This window comes from Muntiacus reevesi, chromosome 3, assembly GCF_963930625.1.
Source record: "Muntiacus reevesi chromosome 3, mMunRee1.1, whole genome shotgun sequence".
Taxonomy (NCBI): domain Eukaryota; kingdom Metazoa; phylum Chordata; class Mammalia; order Artiodactyla; family Cervidae; genus Muntiacus; species Muntiacus reevesi.
The window spans coordinates 184,325,913-184,348,499 of NC_089251.1; the positions used below are offsets into that span (position 1 = coordinate 184,325,913).

The 22,587-nt window shown below is 42.0% G+C and overlaps 1 protein-coding gene across 3 annotated transcripts in view; it reads left to right on the forward strand.

Moving 5' to 3' along the window:
- Positions 1-22,587, forward strand: part of MAP7 (microtubule associated protein 7) — a 170,903-nt gene that overhangs the window by 113,021 nt on the left and 35,295 nt on the right. For all 3 annotated transcript variants that reach the window (XM_065931284.1, XM_065931286.1, XM_065931285.1), the window contains exons 3-5: positions 3,975-4,052; positions 20,626-20,789; positions 22,069-22,186. In XM_065931284.1, coding sequence (XP_065787356.1) covers positions 3,975-4,052; positions 20,626-20,789; positions 22,069-22,186 — 360 coding nt within the window. The remainder of the gene's footprint in view (positions 1-3,974; positions 4,053-20,625; positions 20,790-22,068; positions 22,187-22,587) is intronic.

Below are 22,587 nucleotides of genomic sequence, written 5' to 3' on the forward strand. Positions count from 1 at the left end.
GTCCTAGGCTTTGGGAATATAGCAATGAACAGAACTGACCAGTCCCTGCTCCTCCCAAACCATGTTCACAGCCATCTTTAATGAGCCACAGGGTGTTTGTTAACATTCTGGTACCAAAGTGACCTTCTTATTCATGTGACCAGAAGGATGGAAGCAGAATTCAAACGGCATACCTTTTTCACTCTACAGCGCTTTTTAGCGCCAGGTCCCGAAACCAACCAAAATCGTCTAGCATGTGATAGTCACTATGCACGTTATATTTTAGAAATATGTTGCATTTGTTCTTTGCTTTCTCAAATCGAATTCTAAATAAATAGCATTTGAGATCAGTGCTGAAGCGATAAAGGTGGCCAGGGAGAAATATTGAAGTCATAAGCATTGGCCTTATTTACAGTGCTTATTGATACATTTTTATAGCGCTATATATAACCTGGTTTCTTAGGTACTGGTGTTACCAGACAGGATACAGTTTATTACATGTGAAGAGTGTAATTTTCATATGGAGTGATATCATAGAAATCAGAGGTAAACTATGCCCTTTCTTTATGTATCTAAAAGGCAAGTGTTCCATTGCATAATTGAGGGTTGGCTCATGACTGCAGGAATACCAGGTGTTGACTTGGGGTTCTCAGGGTTGGTTAGGGTGGAAGAGGGTAGGTGAGGATGGCTATGTTGTTATTGAAACTTTTTGTCAAAATTTGTGGGAAATTTCTAGAAATGTCACATACTCCGTATTCTATGAACAGAATTTTACTTCATAGTCTCTATTTATAGACTTTCTATAATGTGCCCGTGTAATTTTTAGAAATAAAGTTGGTTTTCAAGTTGCATAATAAGTGCAAAGTTTTCATAAGGGAGTAAAACCTCACTATTAAAGGACTTCTTTTAAGCAATAAGTAACTGCTAGAAGTCTTGCTTCTAACTTCATTTTTTTGGCTTGTGTTCTTAGATAATTTTTTTCTTCAAAATATCATTTCAATAGGGCTATCATTTTCAAAAACAAATGATAGCAAACCTCCCCTCTCTGTGACCCTTAACAAAGTGCCTGGGGGTGTTTATGTGCCTCTTTTCTGGTGTCAGAAGAAAACCTTTTGAGACCAAAGACCATATTTTTCTACATAAAAAACATTTGAAACCTCATAAATGATTAGCAAATGGGGAAATAATTATCATAATGAATGTGAGCTAGTTAGGGGTTCATATTATCAATATTAAAGAAATACCTTAAAGCAAAGGAAAAACACAAAATATCCTCTCCTGGTCCTGCACATGACCCCACTGCCAGGTTTATGCAGCTTCTAATGCACTTTCATACAGTTCTGTTTCTCTTAAATGTACTCGTTCTGTAACATTTAGGAGGCATTTGAGATGCAAGGCCTTTAAATCTGTTGAAGTACTCCCATGTTGTCTCCAAAGTATTATTCCAGTAGGTTTTTCTTTTTGATATGAGATTTTAAATTGTTAATTTAGTAGCAAGGAAAACAATGCTGATTTTAAGTGTAATCATCATCATCATTACTACCCTTTTGTTTTTATTTAGTAGCGGGCAGAGTGAGTGCATTTGTATAGACCTCTGCAGGGAAGCCCGTAGTGGCATCCCAGTTACAGCATAATCCAAAGTCCTCAGCAGCACCCCAGCCTCTGGCCCCCTCACTTAAATGATCTCACTCTGCTCCAGTGGCTCAGATCTTCATGTCGTTTCTTGAGCATCTTAGGTATTTGCGACCTCAGGGTCTTTGCACTTGAGCTTTTCACCTCTTGGAAAGTCTGCACAGACAGCTCCCTTATTTCCATCAAGTTTTTACACATACAAGCTACCATCAAGTTAGAATTCCCTTGGCGCCTATCCAGACTGTCCAGCCTGCCATTTCAGTCCATTTCGTTGCTTTGTTGTCTCCTTAGCATTTATCTCAGTCAGTACTCTTGCCTGGAAAATCCCATGGACAGAGGAGCCTGGTAGGCTGCAGTCCATGGGGTTGCTAAGAGTTGGACACAACTGAGCGACTTCACTTTCACCTTTTACTTTCATGCATTGGAGAAGGAAATGACAGCCCACTCCAGTGTTCTCGCCTGGAGAATCCCAGGGACAGGGGAGCCTGGTGGGCTGCCGTCTATGGGGTCGCACAGAGTCGGACACGACTGAAGCGCCTTAGCAGCAGCAGCAACATTCCCAGGTAGCTCAGTGGTAAAGCACCCACCTGCCAATGCAGGAGATGCGGGTTCAATCCCTGGATCGGAAAGATCCCCTGCAAAAGGAAATGGCAACCCATTCCAGTGTTCTTGCCTGGGAAATCCTATGGACAGAGGAGCCTGGCAGGCTCCAGTCCGTGGGGTCACAAAAGAGTCTGACACAACTTAGCTATTAAAACAACAACAATTCTGGGATGGGAGACCGGGATGGGGAATTCGTGTAACTCTATGGCTGATTCATATCAATGTATGACAAAACCCACTGAAAAATTAAAAAAAAAAAACAAAAAAACAACAATTCTATGTGCGTGCGTGCTAAGTCATCTTTGTTGCATCCAAATCTGTGCAACTCCATGGATTGTAGCCCGCCAGACTCCTCTGTCTATGGAATTCTCCAGGCAAGAATACTGGAGTGGGTTGTCATTTCCTTCTCCAGAACATTCTATATATTGCCCTTTTTCCCATTCTCTATATTTTACATATGTTTTCCCTAAGCAAACTTTATTTGAGCAGAGATTTCTGTCTTTGAAAGGAGGTTAGCTCTCCCTTCAGCACACAGAACACTGCCTGATCACAGTAGATATTTGATGTATTCAATGAATGCAGATACTTACTGAGATTTATCAAGTGCTAGGCACTATGCTAATGCTGTTATAAGCATCATTTTATTTAATCCATATGGTGATGTTAGATAGGGTCTATTTTATCCTCACAGACAACAAGTAAAAACCCATGAAACTGATGTCACAGCTTAAGACGTAGAGAGCTGGGTGAGTGACTCGGCCAAGTCTCAGCAAGTGAGAGGGAACCAGAAGTGATTTCATGCCTGTCTGATTTCAAAGCTGGGCTCTTCATATCTAACTGGTGACTGACCATCTATTTAGTAGAATAAATTCACTTACGATTCTATTCATTGTTAAGGAGAAGACTTTTTTTAATTTTATTTTTTATCTGGCTGTGCTCTGACTTTTCTCTCCAGTTGCAGCGAGCGGGGCTACTCTCTAGTTGCAGAGCGCAGACGTGAGGGCACACAGGCTTCAGTAGTTGCGGCATCTGGGCTCAGTAATTGTGGCTCCCAAGCTCTAGAGCAGGTTCAGTAGTTGTGGCTTGGTTACTCCGTAGCATGTGGGATCTCTCAAACCAGGATCAAACCTGTGTCTCCTGCATTGGCAGGCGGATTCTTTACCCCTAATTCGCCAGGGAAGCCCCAGGAGACTTATTAAAACATAAAAGTAATAAAAGTTCAGTAGCTTAGGAACATAAAACCTCATGAATAGTATTTAATGAAAATAAGCCAAAGGCACAGTTATGTTTTTACATAATTTGTTTTGACTGTGTGTCTTTTTCTTTTCTTTCTTTTCTTTTTTTTTTTGAGTCTTATTGAGATGTAATTAACATACAGCATCAATTAAACTGTAAGTTTAAGGTGTACAACATAATGACTTGACTTGTATTATGACATATTTATTCCAGTATATTTAGTTAACATCCAGCATCTGATATAGATACAAAAAGAAAAAAAAGGAAAATGATTTTTTTCCCTTGTGAAGAGAACTCATAGAATCTAACCTCATATATAATATTTTTTAATTGAAGAAAATGCTGGGAAATTCTCAGGAAAATTATAATAAAGTACATCACTACAAGTATGGTCATAATTATTGTAATGTTACTATAGGTAAGATGTAGTAATAATTCATTCATCACATTTACCAAAGAGATATTTATCACTGTATATCATTTTTAAAAATCTGCTCCTCTTATGTCTCCCATCTCCTTTTCAGACCCGCCACCTGTGCTTCGTGTTGATGACCGGCAGAGGCTTGCGAGGGAGCGGCGTGAGGAGCGGGAGAAGCAGCTAGGTGTGTCCCTTTCAAAGACACTATTGTTGAAATGTTACTTTTTTCCGCCTAGGATAATGGACACTTAACATTGAGCAAACAGACATTTCTATAATAGCCATGCTCTCTTGCATGCCTTTATGAGTTTTGCTGATGGATTGGGAGACAGAATTTAGTATGTGATATAAACATAGAACCAAGTTTTCACCCACAGTGAAGTCCAGCCCAGGATTAGGGAGATTTTCATTTCTTGGTGTAATGACAGCTTCATCTGACCCTGGAGGAATGTATATATGAGAGGCGTGATGGCTCAGCTTACATTTTACAACTTAAAAATACCAGGAGAGTCAGCATAGGGTTCTTTTTATGTGCCCATTTATGAGGCTGTTTAGTGCTAGGGCCCTCACTGCTTTCCACGTTAAAAGAACGCTGCTGCTGAATTTTATAGACAGATGCTACCAGTATGCTGCCAAGAAAAACACAAGACCTGAGCTGTGATGTCTGACTTTTCTTTTGTTACCCAAGGCCCTTGCAAAAGTTTAGCAACTGCAGTATTGCCACACGATCAGCGAGAAAGCTGGGTCACGGGACTAGCTGACCAGGAAGCCAAGATCCAGGCACTCAGCAATCATCTTCTAGAATGCTGAGCAAGGATATTGGTGCTAGCTCCTCCTTTGCTTGAATGTCCATTTATGCAAAGTTTGCCAAGACGGGATATTCTCTTTATGTGCCTTGGAAAGATGAAATGTCTAGTCCTGTGTCTCAGTGTTTCCAGGGTGTCTGATATTTTAAAAGCAGAACTGACTTAGGTTGTCACAATCTTTCCAGTGGATGACTTATAACTTTTCTAAAGTTCTACTGCATTTTATAAGAGTCAGTGTTTCAGTTGGAGAAACCCAGCCCCATATCCCATCTCTGATTATTTGTATTCAAGAACCCAGATTTGTGAAGTTCACTGGAAGCTGGTTTTCAAAAGTCTCTTGACATTGTTTACATTCTTCGAACACAGGCCTCTTTCTCTCCCTTGCCATCATGGTCATGTGAGGTCATTTCTTCTGCTGCCAAGGTTTTTCCAACACAAATTTCAATGACTTGCTGGAAGTTAACAAGCCACATTTCTCTGGGTTTAAAGTTTGCACCTACGCTTGATGTTCTCCACCTCTGGGGGTCTCCTTCCGGCTGGTAGGTTCCTGGAGAACAGGGCTACCTGTGGCCTGTTCCACTCGTCTCTGCTTGGAGTGCTGTGCAGTCTGGATTCCTTCCTTCTATGAACTGTGCCCGCTGCTCCTCAGGCAAGGTCAATTTGACGAGTGGATCAGAACTGAGCGTGAAAGAGAGGCAGAGCTACAGAAGCAGGAAGAGATCCCAGATGAGCATAAAGCAGCAGACTGCTGCTCCAGGGTGCTTGGTATTTACACTCTGGTTTTGAATCCATCCAATCAGGGAAAAGCACTCTCTCCTCTCCACGCCATCCCTGTCAGGTTAGGCTACTACTGCTGCTGCTGCTAAGTCACTTCAGTCATATCTGGCTCTGTGCGACCCCATCCCTGGGATTCTCCAGGCAAGAACACTGGAGTGGGCTGCCATTTCCTCCTCCAGTGCATAAAAGTGAAAAGTGAAAGTGAAGTCGCTCAGTCATGTCCGAGTCTTCGAGACCCCATGGACTGCAGCCTACCAGGCTCCTCCGTCCATGGGATTTTCCAGGCAAGAGTACTGGAGTGGGGTGCCATTGCCTTCTCCGTAGGTTAGGCTTCACCCTGTTAAATGTCTGCTTAGCACTGCAATGTGGATTCATAGCTGCCTGAGCTCCGCAGGGTGAGGAGACTATTCCTTTATGATTTAAATCCCATCAAGAATTAGCTTTTCCACCTTAACTCATGTCTTTCCATTTGGGTTTCTTTGTCTTTCAAATCCAGGTGTTACTAGTTTTATCATGGAAAGCATGATTATGCTGCTCACACAATAATGATTTCCCTTCTTATGCTATAAAGCTGTATAGCTCTAAGCCTGCAGATTCTCCCTGTAAATTGCCTTGCTTTATCTGTTAAGTGGCTGGGTTTCTTCTTAATATACAACCCCATATTTTAAATCATATTTCAGACCATACATCAATGGTATATAACATGCATCGTTAATTTATATATTTTAAAACTGCTATTTGCCAGGTACTATACTAAAAAGATGAATAAAGGTTGAGACCCAGCCCACCAGGGTTAGCTGCAGTCTAGTGGGAGGTGGGAGAGGGTAGATAAACACACAGCGATTCTAATAGAGGATGGTATTGAAGGAGTGCGCACATGGGGCATGAGAATCCACAGAAGAACCTAACCCAGCCTGGGGATGTCAGGGACCGCCTGAGCTTCCAGCTGGAGGATGAACAGTCATCAGGGAACTAGAAGAGATGCGGACTGCAGAGCAGTGGTGCAAGGACAGGTGGCAACAGACCCAACATCTCTTCATCGTCAGATTAATACATGGGTCAGAGTAAAGTTCAAATTATTGCATTATCCTGTGGTCACAGCTTTACTTATTTGGTGAGCTAGTTGCTCAGACAATAAAGCATCTGCCTGCAATGCGGGAGACCTAGGTTCCATCCCTGGATTAGGAAGGTCCCCTGGAGAAGGAAATGGCAACCAACTCCAGTATTCTTGCCTGGAGAATTCCATGGACAGAGGAGCCTGGCAGGCTACAGTCCATGGTATCGTAAAGAGTCGGACTCAACTGAGCAACTAGCACAAACAGCGTATTCTAGGCTTTGTTTTTCTTCCTTTTTACCCCTGCTGCATTAAATACTACAGTTTCCTTAATTTTGAACTCTTTTCTTGTTGTTGACAGTCATAATTTTAATGAAGTAGCATTTTATTTATTGTATTTATATTTTATTTTACTCTGCACTTTTATGTTCTTATTTTTTCTGCATTAATTATATTTTCTTTTAAAATTTTAAACCAATATCTTTTGGCCTATTCTTTTCCACTTAAGTTCTCTGAGTAGAAATTAATCTTCAGAAATACAGACATATAAATGTGCCCTTACGTTTGTGAAAGAGTCATCTAAAATCTAGCATCTGATTTAATCTGTGCCTTAAATTGCAAAAGGTCTATTTCTAAAAAATGTTGGTACTAAGAGAAAAGTAAAGGGCATCTGATAAACTACCCATAAACTGTGCTTTGCAGAAACTATGATGGCAGTGGAATAGTGTTTTTGAAAAAATGGCAGGTAGGGTGGAGGAGTGGCTATTATCTCAAAGATCTTTGGAGTGTGCTTTTTGAAAACACAAAAGCAGTTGATAATATCATCTATTACCAAGCTTTCAAAGTTTAAAGCTTTCCAAGTATAAAGGAAAAAAAAAAAGAATATATCCCAGAAATTCCAACAAAGCAAAGTTGAAAGCAATTGGCTGGTGAAATTGTTTACTGTTGAATGTAGGCTGAAATTAATATTGAAATCATTGAAGTTTTTTTTTAAGACCACATTTTTAAAAGCAAAGTAGAAAGGAGGAGAATAAAGATCTTTGCTTTGGGTGACATGTCATGTTTGTATTGTTTTGCAAACAGAGGGTCTGTTAATAACTTTCTGTGGGTTAAATCTCTGAGTCATGCTTTAATGCATTATGATAGGATTATGTCATGTGGCCTGCTGTTTCTACATTATCCTTCAATTTATCACATAAAATCAGGCATAATTCTTGAAGTGTGGGACTGTTCTGTTCATCTGGTTGGGCATATATACTCTGAAAGCTTTATTTTTTTTGCCTTAAAAGGTTTTCTCATGAAGAAATGTCCTCAACTAGTCTATTTCATCTGACTCTAATTCAGACCATTCCTTCAAACTTCTCTCTTGACTATTTTTACCATCTCTCTTCTAAGCTTTAATTTTGTTTTCTTCCTGGGCTAGGTGGGGAGAATTGTTATTTGTTCTCATGATTTCTACTCTCCTGTTTTAATATTATGGGTTCCACATTCCCAACTCGCTCTTTAAGGTAGTAGATGCTTTCCTATCATCTGAAACTCAGCTTCTATACAATAAATTGTCCATCAACTTTCACTCGGAGTGATTGCTGTGTACCAGTCATTTGCACCAATATGCCTCCCACCCTTCCCCAGCCCCACAGCATTATTTTTCAGGGTGTGGTTTTTTTTTTTTGTTTTGATACTTTCTGCTGCTGCTGGAGGTATTGGCGTCTTTCTGACTGCCAGCCTTAACTACTGCATCTTTCGCAGAATAACATGTTCTCTTCCTGGCGGTCCAGTGCTGCCTGCCTGGGCCCCACGCTGGCCTGCTGAGCCTCTTGTAGGTGCCGCTGGTCAGTCTGGACGCAGCCTGGTCCTCCAGCTGTGGCTTCAGGCTTGTAGGTGGAGGTGGCCTCACAGCCTGTCCCTCAACCCACAGAGTCTCAGGTCCGGTACTTCTCTGTCTTCACCAGCGGTCTCAGATCCTTGCCTTTAAATTTGCTGCTTCTGCTATCATCCTACTGCAGACTTTAATAAATTTAGATTTCAGCTACCCAAAACTGTCTCACTGATGTACTTCATTCGTCCAGCTCTGTCACATTCAGTACCAGTCCTTCTTTTTGAAGCCTTCCTAGTTTTTATGATCTTTTCCCTTTTGGAAACTCTCATTTTCTTACTATATAATGTATCTTGCATAACTATCATGTTTTAGCTATTTTATATGTTACTGAACTTCTTCTATTGGGACTTTATAGAACTTTCTAGTTGTATATATTTTAAGCTTTTAAAGAGTCTAGTCATAGTTTTCTAATTCTTTTTATCCCAGTACCTAGGGCTAAATATAAAACAGATGCATAATAAATATTTTCTGACTATACTCAAACCTTTAGTTAAATGCTAATAATATTATTATTAATAATCATGTTAATTGAGCACTGACCATGGGCAAAGCAATGTTCTAAGCACTTCACTCTGTATTATCCCACTTAGGAGCAAATTAACACAATGGTTGTACTTGCTGTTGTGTAAGCCTGCCATAGTTGCTGATGTAAGTTATTTTATGCATTGTCTTATTTTTTAAAAAATGCATTGGGATAATTTAGCTTAAGGAGAGAACTGAACCTTTAAAAATGGGATAGTTAATGGTTCCTTCTTTCTTTCTGCCATATCAGCTGTTTATGCACAGGGTCACCAAGGTCCATGTTTACGTTCTTCAACAAATGGCGATGCTGTTACATAGAGCAGTCCCTATGCTTCGGATTCGGGTGGTGGGTCTTTTCAGGTTTCAGAGCTGGGCACATGCCCAGCTCTCATGGAGAGGAAAGGCCTTTCTGCTTCCACATACAGGCAGGGCACGTGCATGCTGTCCTCACTGTCCACTGGACATAGACCCAGCAGGTATATGTAAGTGTTAGAGCAGATTCTGACATTTTTTGAAAATATTTTGTGGCATTGACCATTTGTTCACCTTGGAGTCATTAAGAGTGTAAGAACTTGGATAGATCCTGGTTACTAACTTCTCTTCTCAAACATCTGCAAGAATCAAAGCCTGTGAAATTTATGTAATATAAATTTTTGACTTTAGGTAAAGTAATACCACCACTACTACCACCACCGCGTTTTTTAAAAAGCTATTTCATGCTATTTTAATTCACATACTCATTCACCTAGTATTTGATGTGGGGTCACTATTGAGCTTAGAAACCCTGGAGCTATTGAAGTGAAAGATCAATTTTCTAACCTCCTGGAACTTACATTACTCTGCCCTCCACCTGGAATATTTGGCTGTAATGCCAAATGCGTGTAAATAATTTTCTCTCCTCCTTCAGGTATTGTTTAAATGCCGTCTCTTTAGTGAGGCCTTCCCTGGCCATCTTCCTCAGATTTGCAGCTCCCCAAACTAGCACCCTCTGTTTTTCTCCATGTCATTCGCAACATCTAACCATATATATATTGATATTCTACTTGTTTATTGTCTTGTCTGCTTTCACTGGAATATAAGCTTATTATAAGAAAGGACTTACGTCATTTTAACTTCTGTAGCTTAGTACCTAGAAAAGTGCCTGGCACACAGTTGATGTCCAACAACTGTTGGTTGAATGGTAAGTGAATAGTCTGTGCATTTCAATGTATGTGCAGTAGGTATACTGCAAATTAGTTAGATACTACCAAATTATCAGGTAATATCTGTCCTTATAACATCCAGTCAAACAAGTCTGAAAATCTCCTTCTTATGCAGTTTCTCAATTAGATGAACAAGGACACAAAGATAATCTATATAATGGTTGTACCTTGAAACTACTTGGTCTTCATATATGTTATGAAACTAATAATCCTACAGTGTGCTGACAAATTCTAAGGAATGTATGAGGATTATTGAGCAGGCAAGAAGTTTTCTGTGTTTAGGAAGATATAAGGTCTCCCTTTCTGAAGGTGATGCAGATTAAGTTTGAGGTGTGGATCAGAGGCTTTCGAGAGTGTGAAATCACGAGAGATTAGCAGTGAATTGTGTGAGTGACTCTCGTCGCTCATGAAGAAAAGAATTAAATCTCTCAAATCCCTCATTCAGTTCATTCATAGTGGGTTTCGTGGCCGAGTTCAAAGCTGTGCAGGAGATCTGTCAGAATGTAGTATGTGAGAAACAACCAGAAGATAATATGAAAACGATTTTGATGTTCAATTAGATTATATTTGCCTTGTTTCTCAGATAAATTCACCAGACTTTCTCGCCCCTCCAGTCACAACTCTGCTTTGCCTCCCTTCCCGCTCCTCCAGTCTCAGCGTGTTGTCAACTCAGGGGCAGCAATGTTAATAAGTGTCATCAAGACATACATGGTCCTTTCAATCTGGCTTAGAATGTTCATCTCAAAAATGTTGACAGAGTAGAATTAATTAGTAAACCACCAGTGATGCCGTACTCTGATTAGAATCACAAGTGAAATTGTCCCTGGTTTCACACGTCATGTTATTATTATTATTGCTAGACATATAAGGAAGTCATTGGTTTTGACAAAACTGTCCTCAGTACACATAGACACACACACCCCCAAAACCCAGACTTTGGGCTTTGGGAAAGCAGTCTTTCTAGTCCAAATATATGCTGGATAAAACTTTGACAGATCTGTGGTCACCCGTGGCTTCTGGTTTCCTAAAGTTGTCTCTTGATGAACTGAGTGTACAAAATCTCGCAAGGCTGCCAGGCAGGCTGTGAACAGCCAAGGGTCAGACTGTACGTGAGTGCGAGGGCTGCGGACATGAGCGCATACCGCAGCTCTGCATCAGAAGACAGGCACAGGACTGGGAAGAAGAAGCACTTCTTGTGGGATGGATTAAATAACACAGGCTGGAGCTGTAACATCAGGAGAATCACTGTGACTAAGCAGCCGTTATTTATTTCTCCCAAGTTTGCTCTGCCTGTAACGCTGACAGTGAAAAGGTCTTAAAGCCTGAAAAGTAAGGGGCCTTGTAAACGGATGATGAAGGCCAAGAGTGATGTGAGAAAATCAGGATCTTCACCTGGGGTGCCCACCTTCTCCCAGTCTAGAGGAGGAGCCTTAGTCATGGGAAGTATTCCAAATCCTGCCTTTTATCATAATGGTTCCTTGTTTGCTTCTAGAGTCAGAGTCCAGAGTTTGGATTCCAGTCCCCCCACGGACTTACTGTGGGACCCCAGGCAGGTTACTTCAGTTCTCTCTGAGTTTAGTAGCCGTGTCTCCCTCGCCAGGTGACTGTGAAGGTGCTGCCTGTAAATCACCTGGTGTCAGCAGAAAGAGCTGAGCACAGCTCACCAGGACGATTGTGATGATACAGGTGAGGACGGCAGGTCAGGTGACTCCAGAGACTGGTTGACACGCCTGGGACTGGAGAAGCCAGCGCTTCTGAGCTCCGGGGAGGCAGAGAGAGAGGGGCCTTTGTGCTTCCTGGTCTAGTAGGCTGGGCTCAGCAAGACAGCGAGGGAAAAGGATGGCAGCATTTTTGGAGGAGTGAAAGTGGATTAGGGTCGAGGCAGCGAGATTCCAAGGACGATCATTGCTATGTGTGCTTTAGCAAGACTACTGACTTTAGCTGAAGCCTAGCTAAACACTCCATGGAGCCTAGCTCTGAAGATAAGTCCTGGCACAGTGTTGCTCTCCTGTCTCAAAAGAAAATGTCTTTCACAGGTATAAGCTCCTCGGGTCTGCCCTAGTCCACCAGCGTGTCCAGGGATGAAGGCAGAGCAGGAGGTCCGCTCAGGCAGGAGATGCAGCGTTGTATCCTCCAAGGTCACTTTTATTCCCAGGCAGTTCTCCAGCGTAATATTCAAATGAGAGGAGAGTGGGAAACAATGTAAATGACTGGTTGAGAAAGGAGGCTTTGAATTAACACTAAGGCTCAATGTAAATCACTTTGCTCGGAGGTCATATAACCCTTTAATTCCTTAGCTCATTCCTCATCAGACTTACTTTAATCATCTGCTAAACAAGTCATTGTTTTATGTGGGGAAAGACCCAGAAACATGTAAGAGCAGAGTAATTACCATCTGGCGTACAGGTAGGAGTGCAGAGGAGCTATGGGCCTGACCGTGGTGCCAGGGAAGGCTTTTCAGGGGAAGAGCCGTTTGACCTAGAACTTGAAAGACGACTAAAGTTTGCCAGGTGGGAAGAGCCGTTTGGGGCAGGGGTAGCACGTAAAAATGTAGAGGATCATACGGTCAATCTAAGGAGCCGAACCGGGGGACAGGGGGAACTAACAGATCTTCAGGCAGGACTATGACACTAGATTTTGTTTGGGAGTGGGGCCGGTGGCAGGGGGAGGGAGATGTCTGAACAGTATGCAGGATGGTTGTGAAGAGGAAATAGACTAAACCCCAGGAGTAAGAAAAAAAAGGAGGTCTTGAATACAATAGAATCAGAAGGATGAGAGAGAAGACACTAAATTCTGATGTAGAATGAAAAGGTGAAAGTGTTGAGTTGGGCTGGAGCATCCATGAAGGAGAAATTGAGGGTAACTCCAAAGGATCTTTGTAAACCATTGGAAGGTCATGTGTCTGCTATCAGAATGGAGAAGGCGGAGCAGGTTCCAGTTTGAGGTAGGGATGACGAGTAAGGTTATATGATGGATCTGACAAGGAAATTCAAGAGGAAATTTTAGGCGGGCAGTTGTGAATTTGGAGGAAGTATTGTATAGTAACTGAAAGTACAGGCTTTACCAATCAGAGCTGAATTATAATTTCAACTCTTCCTCTTTTAGACACTGTGATTCTGGGAGAGCTATTTATCTCCTTCGGGTTTGTGTGTGTGTGTGTGTGTGTGTTTTCATTTTGTCTTTACTGCCAAACAAAATGGAATTATTATTCCACATTTATTACAATTTTGTTTTCATTTGCCTGATAGGTTTTGTTCATTCATTATTTTATGATTTTTTTATTTTAACACTTTAGGTTTCTTTTAAACAGCATGGTGTTCAGTTCCTCGGCTGTGTCCTCCTCTTTGTGACCCCATGGACTGCAGCACGCCAGGCTTCAACATAACTTGGGTGTTTTGGATTTTGGCCTGATCTAAAAGTCTCGATCTTAACCAATAGGCTTAGTTTTAGTCCTCTTAAGCTTTCTTTCTTTCTCCTTGCTGTGGTAGGGGTAGGCTTGGTGGAGTGGAGGTGTGGGGGTTACAGGTACAGAGTCCCTACTGGGTACCCGCGCTGCGCTGAACACTTTGCATGTTACCGTGGGCTCCTCTGGCAGCTCTGGCAGGAAGGCGGTTGGAGGAAACAGGACCACAGAAGTCCCTCTGCAACAGGGGAGTGGCAGGAGGGGGTGGACTCAGGTTCCTGTGAAGCCAGAGCTGCTTCTCCATCCAGTACCCTTTGGCTTCAAACTCCTTTCAGTACGGGAGTCCCTGCCGCTTTAGTACAAGAGTCCAGCTTCTAAATAGAGCCCAGGCTGACGGTGGGTTCCCCTTCGTGGGGCACTGACCTTCTGTTACAGTCTCGGTGGCAGCAGCTCAGGGATGGGACTGGACTGCTCACGTCCAGGGGCCGCAGCGGGTTTTCGTTTCATTTTTATATTACGATCTCAGAGTCCAGGAGAAAATGCTCACGTCACAAGAGCAAAGGTTAATGATATTCATCGCAGGTCCTTTTTGGACATGTTATTCTTTCATAGAGCTCTGTGAAATTAGTGATCGTTAATGATTTAAACACTGAATGAGTTGTTATACAGTCTCTTCATACCGCCATGGCAGACTACCATCGAGTGCATGGCTTAAACAACAAATTGTTTTTCCTTAACAATTCTGGAGGCTGGAACGTTTAAGATCAAGGCTCTGGTAGGCTTCTATTCCTGAGGAGAGCGCTCTTCCTGGCTCCTGGATGACTGCTTTGTTCTCACCTGGTCTTTCTTCTGAGCATGAAAAGAGAGGGAGAGAGAGCTCCCTGGTATCTCTTTCTATAAGGGAGTAATCATTTGAAAAGACCCTGATGCTGGGAAAGATTGAAGGCGGGAGGAGAAGGGGACGACAGAGGATGAGATGGTTGGATGGCATCACCGACTGGATGGACATGAGTTTGAGTAAACTCCGGGAGTTGGTGATGGGTAGGGAGGCCTGTTGTGCAGCAGTCCATGGGGTCTCAAAGAGTCCGACACGACTGAGCAACTGAACTGAACTGAATCCTACTGGATTAGGTCCCTACCCTTATGACCTCACATAATCATGATCATCTCCTGAAGGCCCTAGCTCCAGATGCAGTCACTTTGGGCAGTAGGAGGGATTCAGTGTACAAATTGCTGGGAGAGGAGACACAATTCGGTCCATAGCAAGTGTTGACTTCTTTTTCTTATGCTCAGAAGTCTTATTTCTTAATGAGAAAATACAAAACTTTGTTATTATATATCATCCACAGGGAATATTTTAAGTAACTCAGCCTCTTAGGGTAAGTTAACTTTCAATTCTTACTAAAATATTGAAATCTTTTATGCATTATCCTTCTGTTTAAAGGGTCACAGGATCCGTACTTGGTAATAATCCTGGTGCTCACCACCATTCTCTGCAATAATATGAAACCATTGTTTACTATTTCACCATTATTTGCCTGTTTTCTGTATGACTGTGTAAAGATGACAATTATTTAAGAAGGCATTGCAATAGGATCTCCACTTCCTGGTAGAAAATAGAAGGGGAAGTTAAGAGTTTGATGAAGAAATGCTCTTCATTTAGAAGATTATTTGGGATAAAACTAATTGTTATTGTCATAATATTTAGCTCTGTTTTGATTGATAGCACAAGCTTAAGAACTACCTTGAATTTTCTGAATTGAAATTATGGTGACAAATTTGACAATAATGGCTAATATTTATTGAATGCTTACCAAGTGCCGAGAACTATTCTAACTGTGTTAGGTGTAATGCTTTTTTTAATCCTCACTGTAAACACTATGAGAAGGTCCCATATTTAGCCACAATTTACCCTGACAGAAGTGAGGAGTAAGGAAGTTAAGTAATTTGCCTAAGACCACACAGTTAAGGGTGAATAAGTCAAGAAGTACAATTGTTCTCAATGAATCAGGAAGTAATTATTAAGGCCCTTGCTTATATACAAGTTGTGAAAAACACTATATGTGTATGTGCACTCAGTCAGGTCTGACTCTTTGTGACCCCATGGACTGTAACTCACCAGGTTCCTCTGTCCATGGAATTTTCCAGGCAAGAATACTGGAGTGGGTTGCTATTTCCTTTTCCAGGGGGTCTTCCAGACCCAGGGATTGAACCTGTGTCTCTTTCATCTCCTGCATTGGCAGGCAGGTTTTTTACTAGCTGAGCCACTGGGGAAGCCCTGAAAAACACTATAGTGAGTGGGGGAAAAGGGGAGGGAAATAGTCACTTGCTACACAGAAATCAGAATATAAGAAATGCTTAAGTTTGTGGTAGATGTCATAAGACCTGCATTGAGCCCTGAAGAGATGAAATTTCTGGAGAAGTTAAGAGCAGTGGTCCTCCGTATGCCATCATGGATCACTTGGGACCAAAATAACCTAGGAGGTTTGTTTAAAATGCAGATTACTAGGCCTCATCCTGGGAGTAGTAAAAATGAGTGAGGATTATAACCCAGCAATCTGTGCATTTATGAGACTACAGGCTTCAGCAACATGTGAACCGTGAACTTCCAGATGTTCAAGCTGGTTTTAGAAAAGGCTTTTAGAACCAGAGATCAAATTGCCAACATTCACTGGATCATCAAAAAAGCAAGAGAGTTCCAGAAAAACATCTATTTCTGCTTTATTGACTATACCAAAGCCTTTGACTGTGTGGATCACAATAAACTGTGGAAAATTCTGAAAGAGATGGAATACCAGACCACCTGACCTGCCTCCTGAGAAACCTGTATGCAGGTCAGGAAGCAACAGTTAGAACTGGACATGGAAAAACAGACTGGTTCCAAATAGGAAAAAGGAGTACGTCAAGGCTGTATATTGTCACCCTGCTTGTTTAACTTATATGCAGAGTACATCATGAGAAACGCTGGGTTGGAGGAAGCACAAGCTGGAATCAAGATTGCAGGGGAAATATCAATAACCTCAGATATGCAGATGACACCACCCCTATGGCAGAAAGTGAAGAAGAACTAAAGAGCCTCTTGATGAAAGTGAAAGAGGAGAGTGAAAAAGTTGGCTTAAAGCTCAACATTCAGAAAACTAAGATTATGGCATCTGGTCCCATCACTTCATGGGAAATAGATGGGGAAACAGTGGCTGACTATTTTTCTGGGCTCCAAAATCACTGCAGATGGTGATCGAAGCCATGAAATTAAGAGACGCTTACTCCTTGGAAGGAAAGTTATGACCAACCTAGACAGCACATTAAAAAGCAGAGACATTACTTTGTGAACAAAGGTCTGTCTAGTCAAGGCTATGGTTTTTCCAGTGGTCACATATGGATGTGAGAGTTGGACTATAAAGAAAGCTGAGCACCAAAGGATTGATGCTTTTGAACTGTGGTTTTGGAGAAGACTCTTGAGAGTCCCTTGGACTGCAAGGAGATCCAACCAGTCCATCCTAAAGGAAATCAGTCCTGGGTGTTCATTGGAAGGACTGATGTTGAAGCTGAAACTCCAATACTTTGGCCACCTGAGGCGAAGAGCTGACTCATTTGAAAAGACCCTGTTGCTGGGAAGGATTGAGGGCAGGAGGAGAAGGGGACAACAGAGGATGAGATGGTTGGATGGCATGACCAACTCAATGGACATGGGTTTGGGTGGACTCTGGGAGTTGGTGATGGACAGGGAGGCCTGGCGTGCTGCGATTCATGGGGTTGCAAAGAGTCAGATATGACTGAGCAACTGAACTGAACTGCCTTAAAGGATGACTGGATTGAAACAAGGATAGCAACTTTCCCAACAACCACAGCCTTGGGAGCAAAGAGATGGGAGAGGTATGGTTTGTTTGAGAGGTGCAGTAAGGCAAAAGGTCTCTAGGGAGAATGAGGGGCCAGGTTTAGGTAGGACTTGTTTCACTTAGCATAATATTCTCTAGGTTCATCTGTGTTGTCACAATGACAAGATTTCATTATTTTTTATGGCTGAGTGATATCCCATGGCCTGTGTTTGCTACATCTTCTTTATCCATTCATCTATTGATACAGAGACTTACATAGCTTCCATGACTTGGTTATTGTGAATAATGCTGTCCATGTTACTTTTAACATATGTTTTCAGAGTATTTTTTTTATTTATTCAGTCATTCAGTAAATATTTATTGAGTGTGTGTGTGCTCAGTCGTGTTTGACTCTTTGCAACCCTATGAACTGTATTCTGCCAGGTTCCTCTGTCCATGGAATTCTCCAGGCAATACTGGAGTGGGTAGCAATTCCCTCATACTACATGCTTTTGCTCAGAGTAAATTTTTATCTTGAGCCTGAGAATTTCTTTAAAACCATGAGGTTTGAACATTGGAAGGAAGGAACCTTAAAGATCAATTTCTTCATGTTTCAAGCCAGAGAAAACTGAAATCCAAATGAAATTGTCCAGGTCTCACCATGTGTTAACAGCAGAGCTGCTGGGGAAACACAGATCTCTGTGTACAACCCTGAGTGATGTCAGAGAACAAGCTCACCTTGGGTTTGTCCTCATCTTTTTCCTCCCATGAAAGTCAAGTCAGTTCATATCCCTTTCAGTGGTTTTGTCTCCTGAAGTGAATAGCTCTGGAAAGATTTAATGGTAGCAGGAATACAGAATCTCTCATATTAAATATCTAGAGGAAGCTAAATGTTCTGAATTTCATTGTTTTTCTCTTAAAAAGTAACAGTTGAATTTATATACCATGTAGTTTCTATACTTTGTTTGGATACTTTTGCCAACAGTATTAATAACTCACATTAAAAATGTGTTTACTGGTGAGAATGCAAGCTAGTACAGCTACTATGGAGAACAGTGTGGAGATTCCTTAAAAAACTGGAAACAGAACTGCCATATGACCCAGCAATACCACTCCTAGGCATACACACCGGGAAACCAGAACTGAGAGAGACACGTGCACCCCAGTGTTCATCGCAGCACTGTTTATAATAGCCAGGACATGGAAGCAACCTAGATGCCCATCAGCAGACGAATGGATAAGGAAGCTGTGGTACATATACACCATGGAATATTACTCAGCCGTTAAAAAGAATACATTTGAATCAGTTCTGATGAGATGGATGAAACGAGCCCATTATACAGAGTGAAGTAAGCCAGAAAGATAAACACCAATACAGTATACTAATGCATATATATGGAATTTAGAAAGATGGTAACGATAACCCTATATGCAAGAGAGAAAAAGAGACACAGATGTATAGAACAGACTTTTGGACTCTATGGGAGAAGGCGAGTGTGGGATGATCTGAGAGAGCAGCATCAAAACATGTATATTATCAAGGGTGAAACAGATCACCAGTCCAGGTTGGATGCATGAGATAAGTGCTCAGGGCTGGTGAACTGGGAAGACCCAGAGGGATGGGATGGGGAGGGAGGCGGGAGGGGGGATCGGGATGGGGAACACATGTAAATCCATGGCTGATTCATGTCAATGTATGGCAAAAACCACTACAATATTGTAAAGTAGTTAGCCTCCAACTAATAAAAATTAATGGAAAAAATAAAAATAAATGTGTTTAGCTATCATGGCTGAAGGAGGCATCATATTTTTTAAAAAAAAAGAGTTTTGTGCTCGGAAATGAGGAAAGTACATGTATATGTAAAGAAAGGAAGCATTCCATCATTAAATAATATTTTTTTAAGGTCATACAGATTTTATTTTTTTTCAAACTGTAAACTTTTTATTTTGTGTTGAGGTATAGCCTAGCCAGTTAACAACGTTGTGGTAGTTTCAGGGGAACAGCAAAGGGACTCAGCCACATATACACATGTATCCATTCTGCCCCAAACCCTTCTTCCATCCAGACTGGCACATAACATTGAGAAGAGTTCCACGTGCTATACAACAGGTCCTTGTTGGTTATCCATTTTGAATATAGCAATGTGTACAAGACCTTCCCAAACTCCCTAACTCCCCCTTCCTCCTGGCAACAATAAGTTCATTTTCTAAGTCTGTGAGTCTTTGTTTTGTAAGCTCATTCGTATCATTTCTTTTTAGATTCCACATCGAAGGGGTGTTATATGATACTTCTCCTCCTCTGTCTGACTCACTTCACTCAGTATGACACTCCCTACGTCCATCCATTAAACAATATTTTTTGAGCTGTATATTTTCACTCCGTGATGATAATGTGTTGCCTGAATAGATTAGGAGCAATTCAGAGACAAGGTCGGCTGCTCGTTTGATCCCTCATGTCCTTTTGCTGACTCAGTGCGATATGCCCCTGAGGCGTATCTTTCATCAACTATCAATCTTTGGAATTTTCTCCCAAATCTTTTTTTTAATTAATTTTTATTGGTGTGTATGCTAAGTCACTTCAGTCATGTGGACAGTAGCCCGCCAGGCTCCTCTGTCCATGGAATTCTTCAGGCAAGAATACTAGAAGGGCTTGTCATGCCATCCTCCCGGGGATCTTCCCGACCCAGGGACTAAATCCACGTCTCGTATGTTTCCTGCATTGGCAGGTGGGTTTTTTTTTTTTTTTATACTGCTAGTGCCACCTGGGATTGGAATATAGTTGATATACAATGTTGTTTTCGTTTCTGCTGTATAGTAAAGTCAGTTTTACATATACACATATGCACTCTCCCAAATCCTTTTAACATTTGCAGAACCAATGCTGTGTTGAGAGGAAGTCATAGGCTTTCAATCTGAAGGATATCACATATTTTAATGAGAGAGAGACAGATGGTGCTGCTGGGTTTGAGAGTATCATATCGCTCTCAGCTTTGAGGCTAGAGTATGTGACGCGTGCCTTCTTCTGCAGTAATAATGTACCAAACTGGAGGGCTGTTCCAGTTCCCAAAGAACAGAGTTAAGTGCATCTTCTTTCGTCTCATTGTTTGCATATTAAATTATGCTCAAAATCAACAGTCGTATTTTTTTTTCTGAAAACTTGAGGAAAGCACAGGCCATGATTGGTTAATAAAAACCAAAGACCCCATCCATGTTTGTTAAATGTGGGCCACTTCTGCATCTGCAACTGTTAAGGTTTTAAACCTGCCTGAGTCTGGTTTCCCTTGGTTTTCCTCCTGAAGCTGCAAGAGAGATCGTCTGGCTAGAGAGAGAAGAGCGGGCCAGGCAGCACTACGAGAAGCACCTGGAGGAGCGGAAGAAGAAGCTAGAAGAGCAGAGGCTGAAGGAGGAGCGGAGGCGGGCTGCCGTGGAGGAGAAGCGGCGGCAGAGGCTGGAGGAGGACAAGGTCAGATGCTGCCTGGGGACACGTGGGCGTTGCGTCTGTCTCAGGAACACAGCGCATTAACTGGGAAGCTTCCCACTGAGGTGCCGGGATGCACAGCTCGAATGTCTGTGGCAGCAGATCTGCCAGCAGTCATAGTTTCTAGGGGCTTTCCTGGTGGCTCAGACAGTAAAGAATCCACCTGCAGTGCAGAGACGTGGGTTCGATCCCTGGGTCAGGAAGATCCGCTGGAGAAGGGAACGGCTACCCACTCCAGTATTCTGGCCTGGAAAATCCCATGGACAGAGGAGCCTGGCAGGCTACAGTCCATGGGGTCACAAAGAGTCAGACACAACTGAGCAATTTTCACTTGCATAGTTTCTAGGGAGGTTGTGGTGTGGAAATCAGGTTGAGAATGATGTGATTGTCATTGTTTCCACAGGACCTTTAAAAGCTCATTTCTCTGGTCTGGACCTGTAACTTGTTTATGTTTACTTCATGCATGCTGAAGTGTTCATCCCAGCAACTGGGCTTCTCTAGGGCTTTACCATTTATAAATGTTTTCACATCGATTATCTCATTTAACACTTACTCAACCTCTGAGTGTTACCACTTTCTGTGGAAATGAAGATTAAGACGCAGAATAGCTAAGTTACACAAAGTCATACAGTCCATTAAATTGCAGGGTCGGGATTACCCACATCCTCAGATTCTAGATTCCATTTTTAAATACAGTACCACATGTGTTACATCTGCTTAAACTAAGACCTGCGCTACGGGCTTACGTTAGTTGATGGAAAAGCATCACACTCCCAGTAGTGTGCTAAGATGCTTCAGTCGTGTCTGACTCTTTGTGACCCTATAGATTATAGCCCACCAGGCTCCACTGTCTATGGGATTCTCCAGGCAAGAATATGGAGTGGGTTGCCATGCCCTCCTCCAGCTGATCTTCCCAACCCAGGGATGGAACCTGCATCTCACGACTCCTGCATTGGTAGGCAGGTTGTTTACGGCTAGCGCCACCAGGGAAGTCAGTGGTAACAGTAATAGTCCTTTTTTTAAGTACCCGCTGTATGCCAAGGGCTTTGTCAGCTGGAACCTAATAATTTCAGTAACCACCCACCCACCCCCATGTTGATAGAACTACTCTCACCTTAAAGTGTAGAGGTTAGGAATCTTCTGAGTATTAGGAGTATTAAGGTTGAAATTTAAGTAGTATCTCTCACTTCACTCTGCCTTAAGTTGAAGAATCCTCCAACAACCAGGTAGAATCTAGTCATCAACTCCTCTGTTCCATTTAAAGGAGCGTCATGAAGCCGTTGTGCGACGTACAATGGAGAGGAGCCAGAAGCCAAAACAGAAACAAAACCGGTGGTCATGGGGAGGTGCTCTCCACGGGAGCCCAAACATCCACAGCACAGGTAAATGGAGAAGCTGCTTTCCAAAATTACTATTTTTCTAATCACAGTTAAAGTCACAGTTACTTTTTTATTCTGTGTTTGTAAAAAAAAAAAACCTCCATAAATAATTAAGCTACAATGAAATGATGCTTCTACTGTTTGAGGATAAGAGGGTGATGGAGATAAGAAGATAAGGTTCCCTCTCTCCACACAGGCTGCTTTTCTCATTTGTTACAAAGTTCTTTAAAGAAACAGAAATCTGTACAATTTTTCTCAGCAACCATTTTCAGTTCTACATTATTTTAGTCATTTATTTGCCTAGGGGTTTCAAGATTCTGGAATGGGTTAACCAGTTTTGCCTTTTTCTCTGCGAGAATCCTAGCACTATTGCCGATCAGGATCAATCCTATGAACTTACGTAT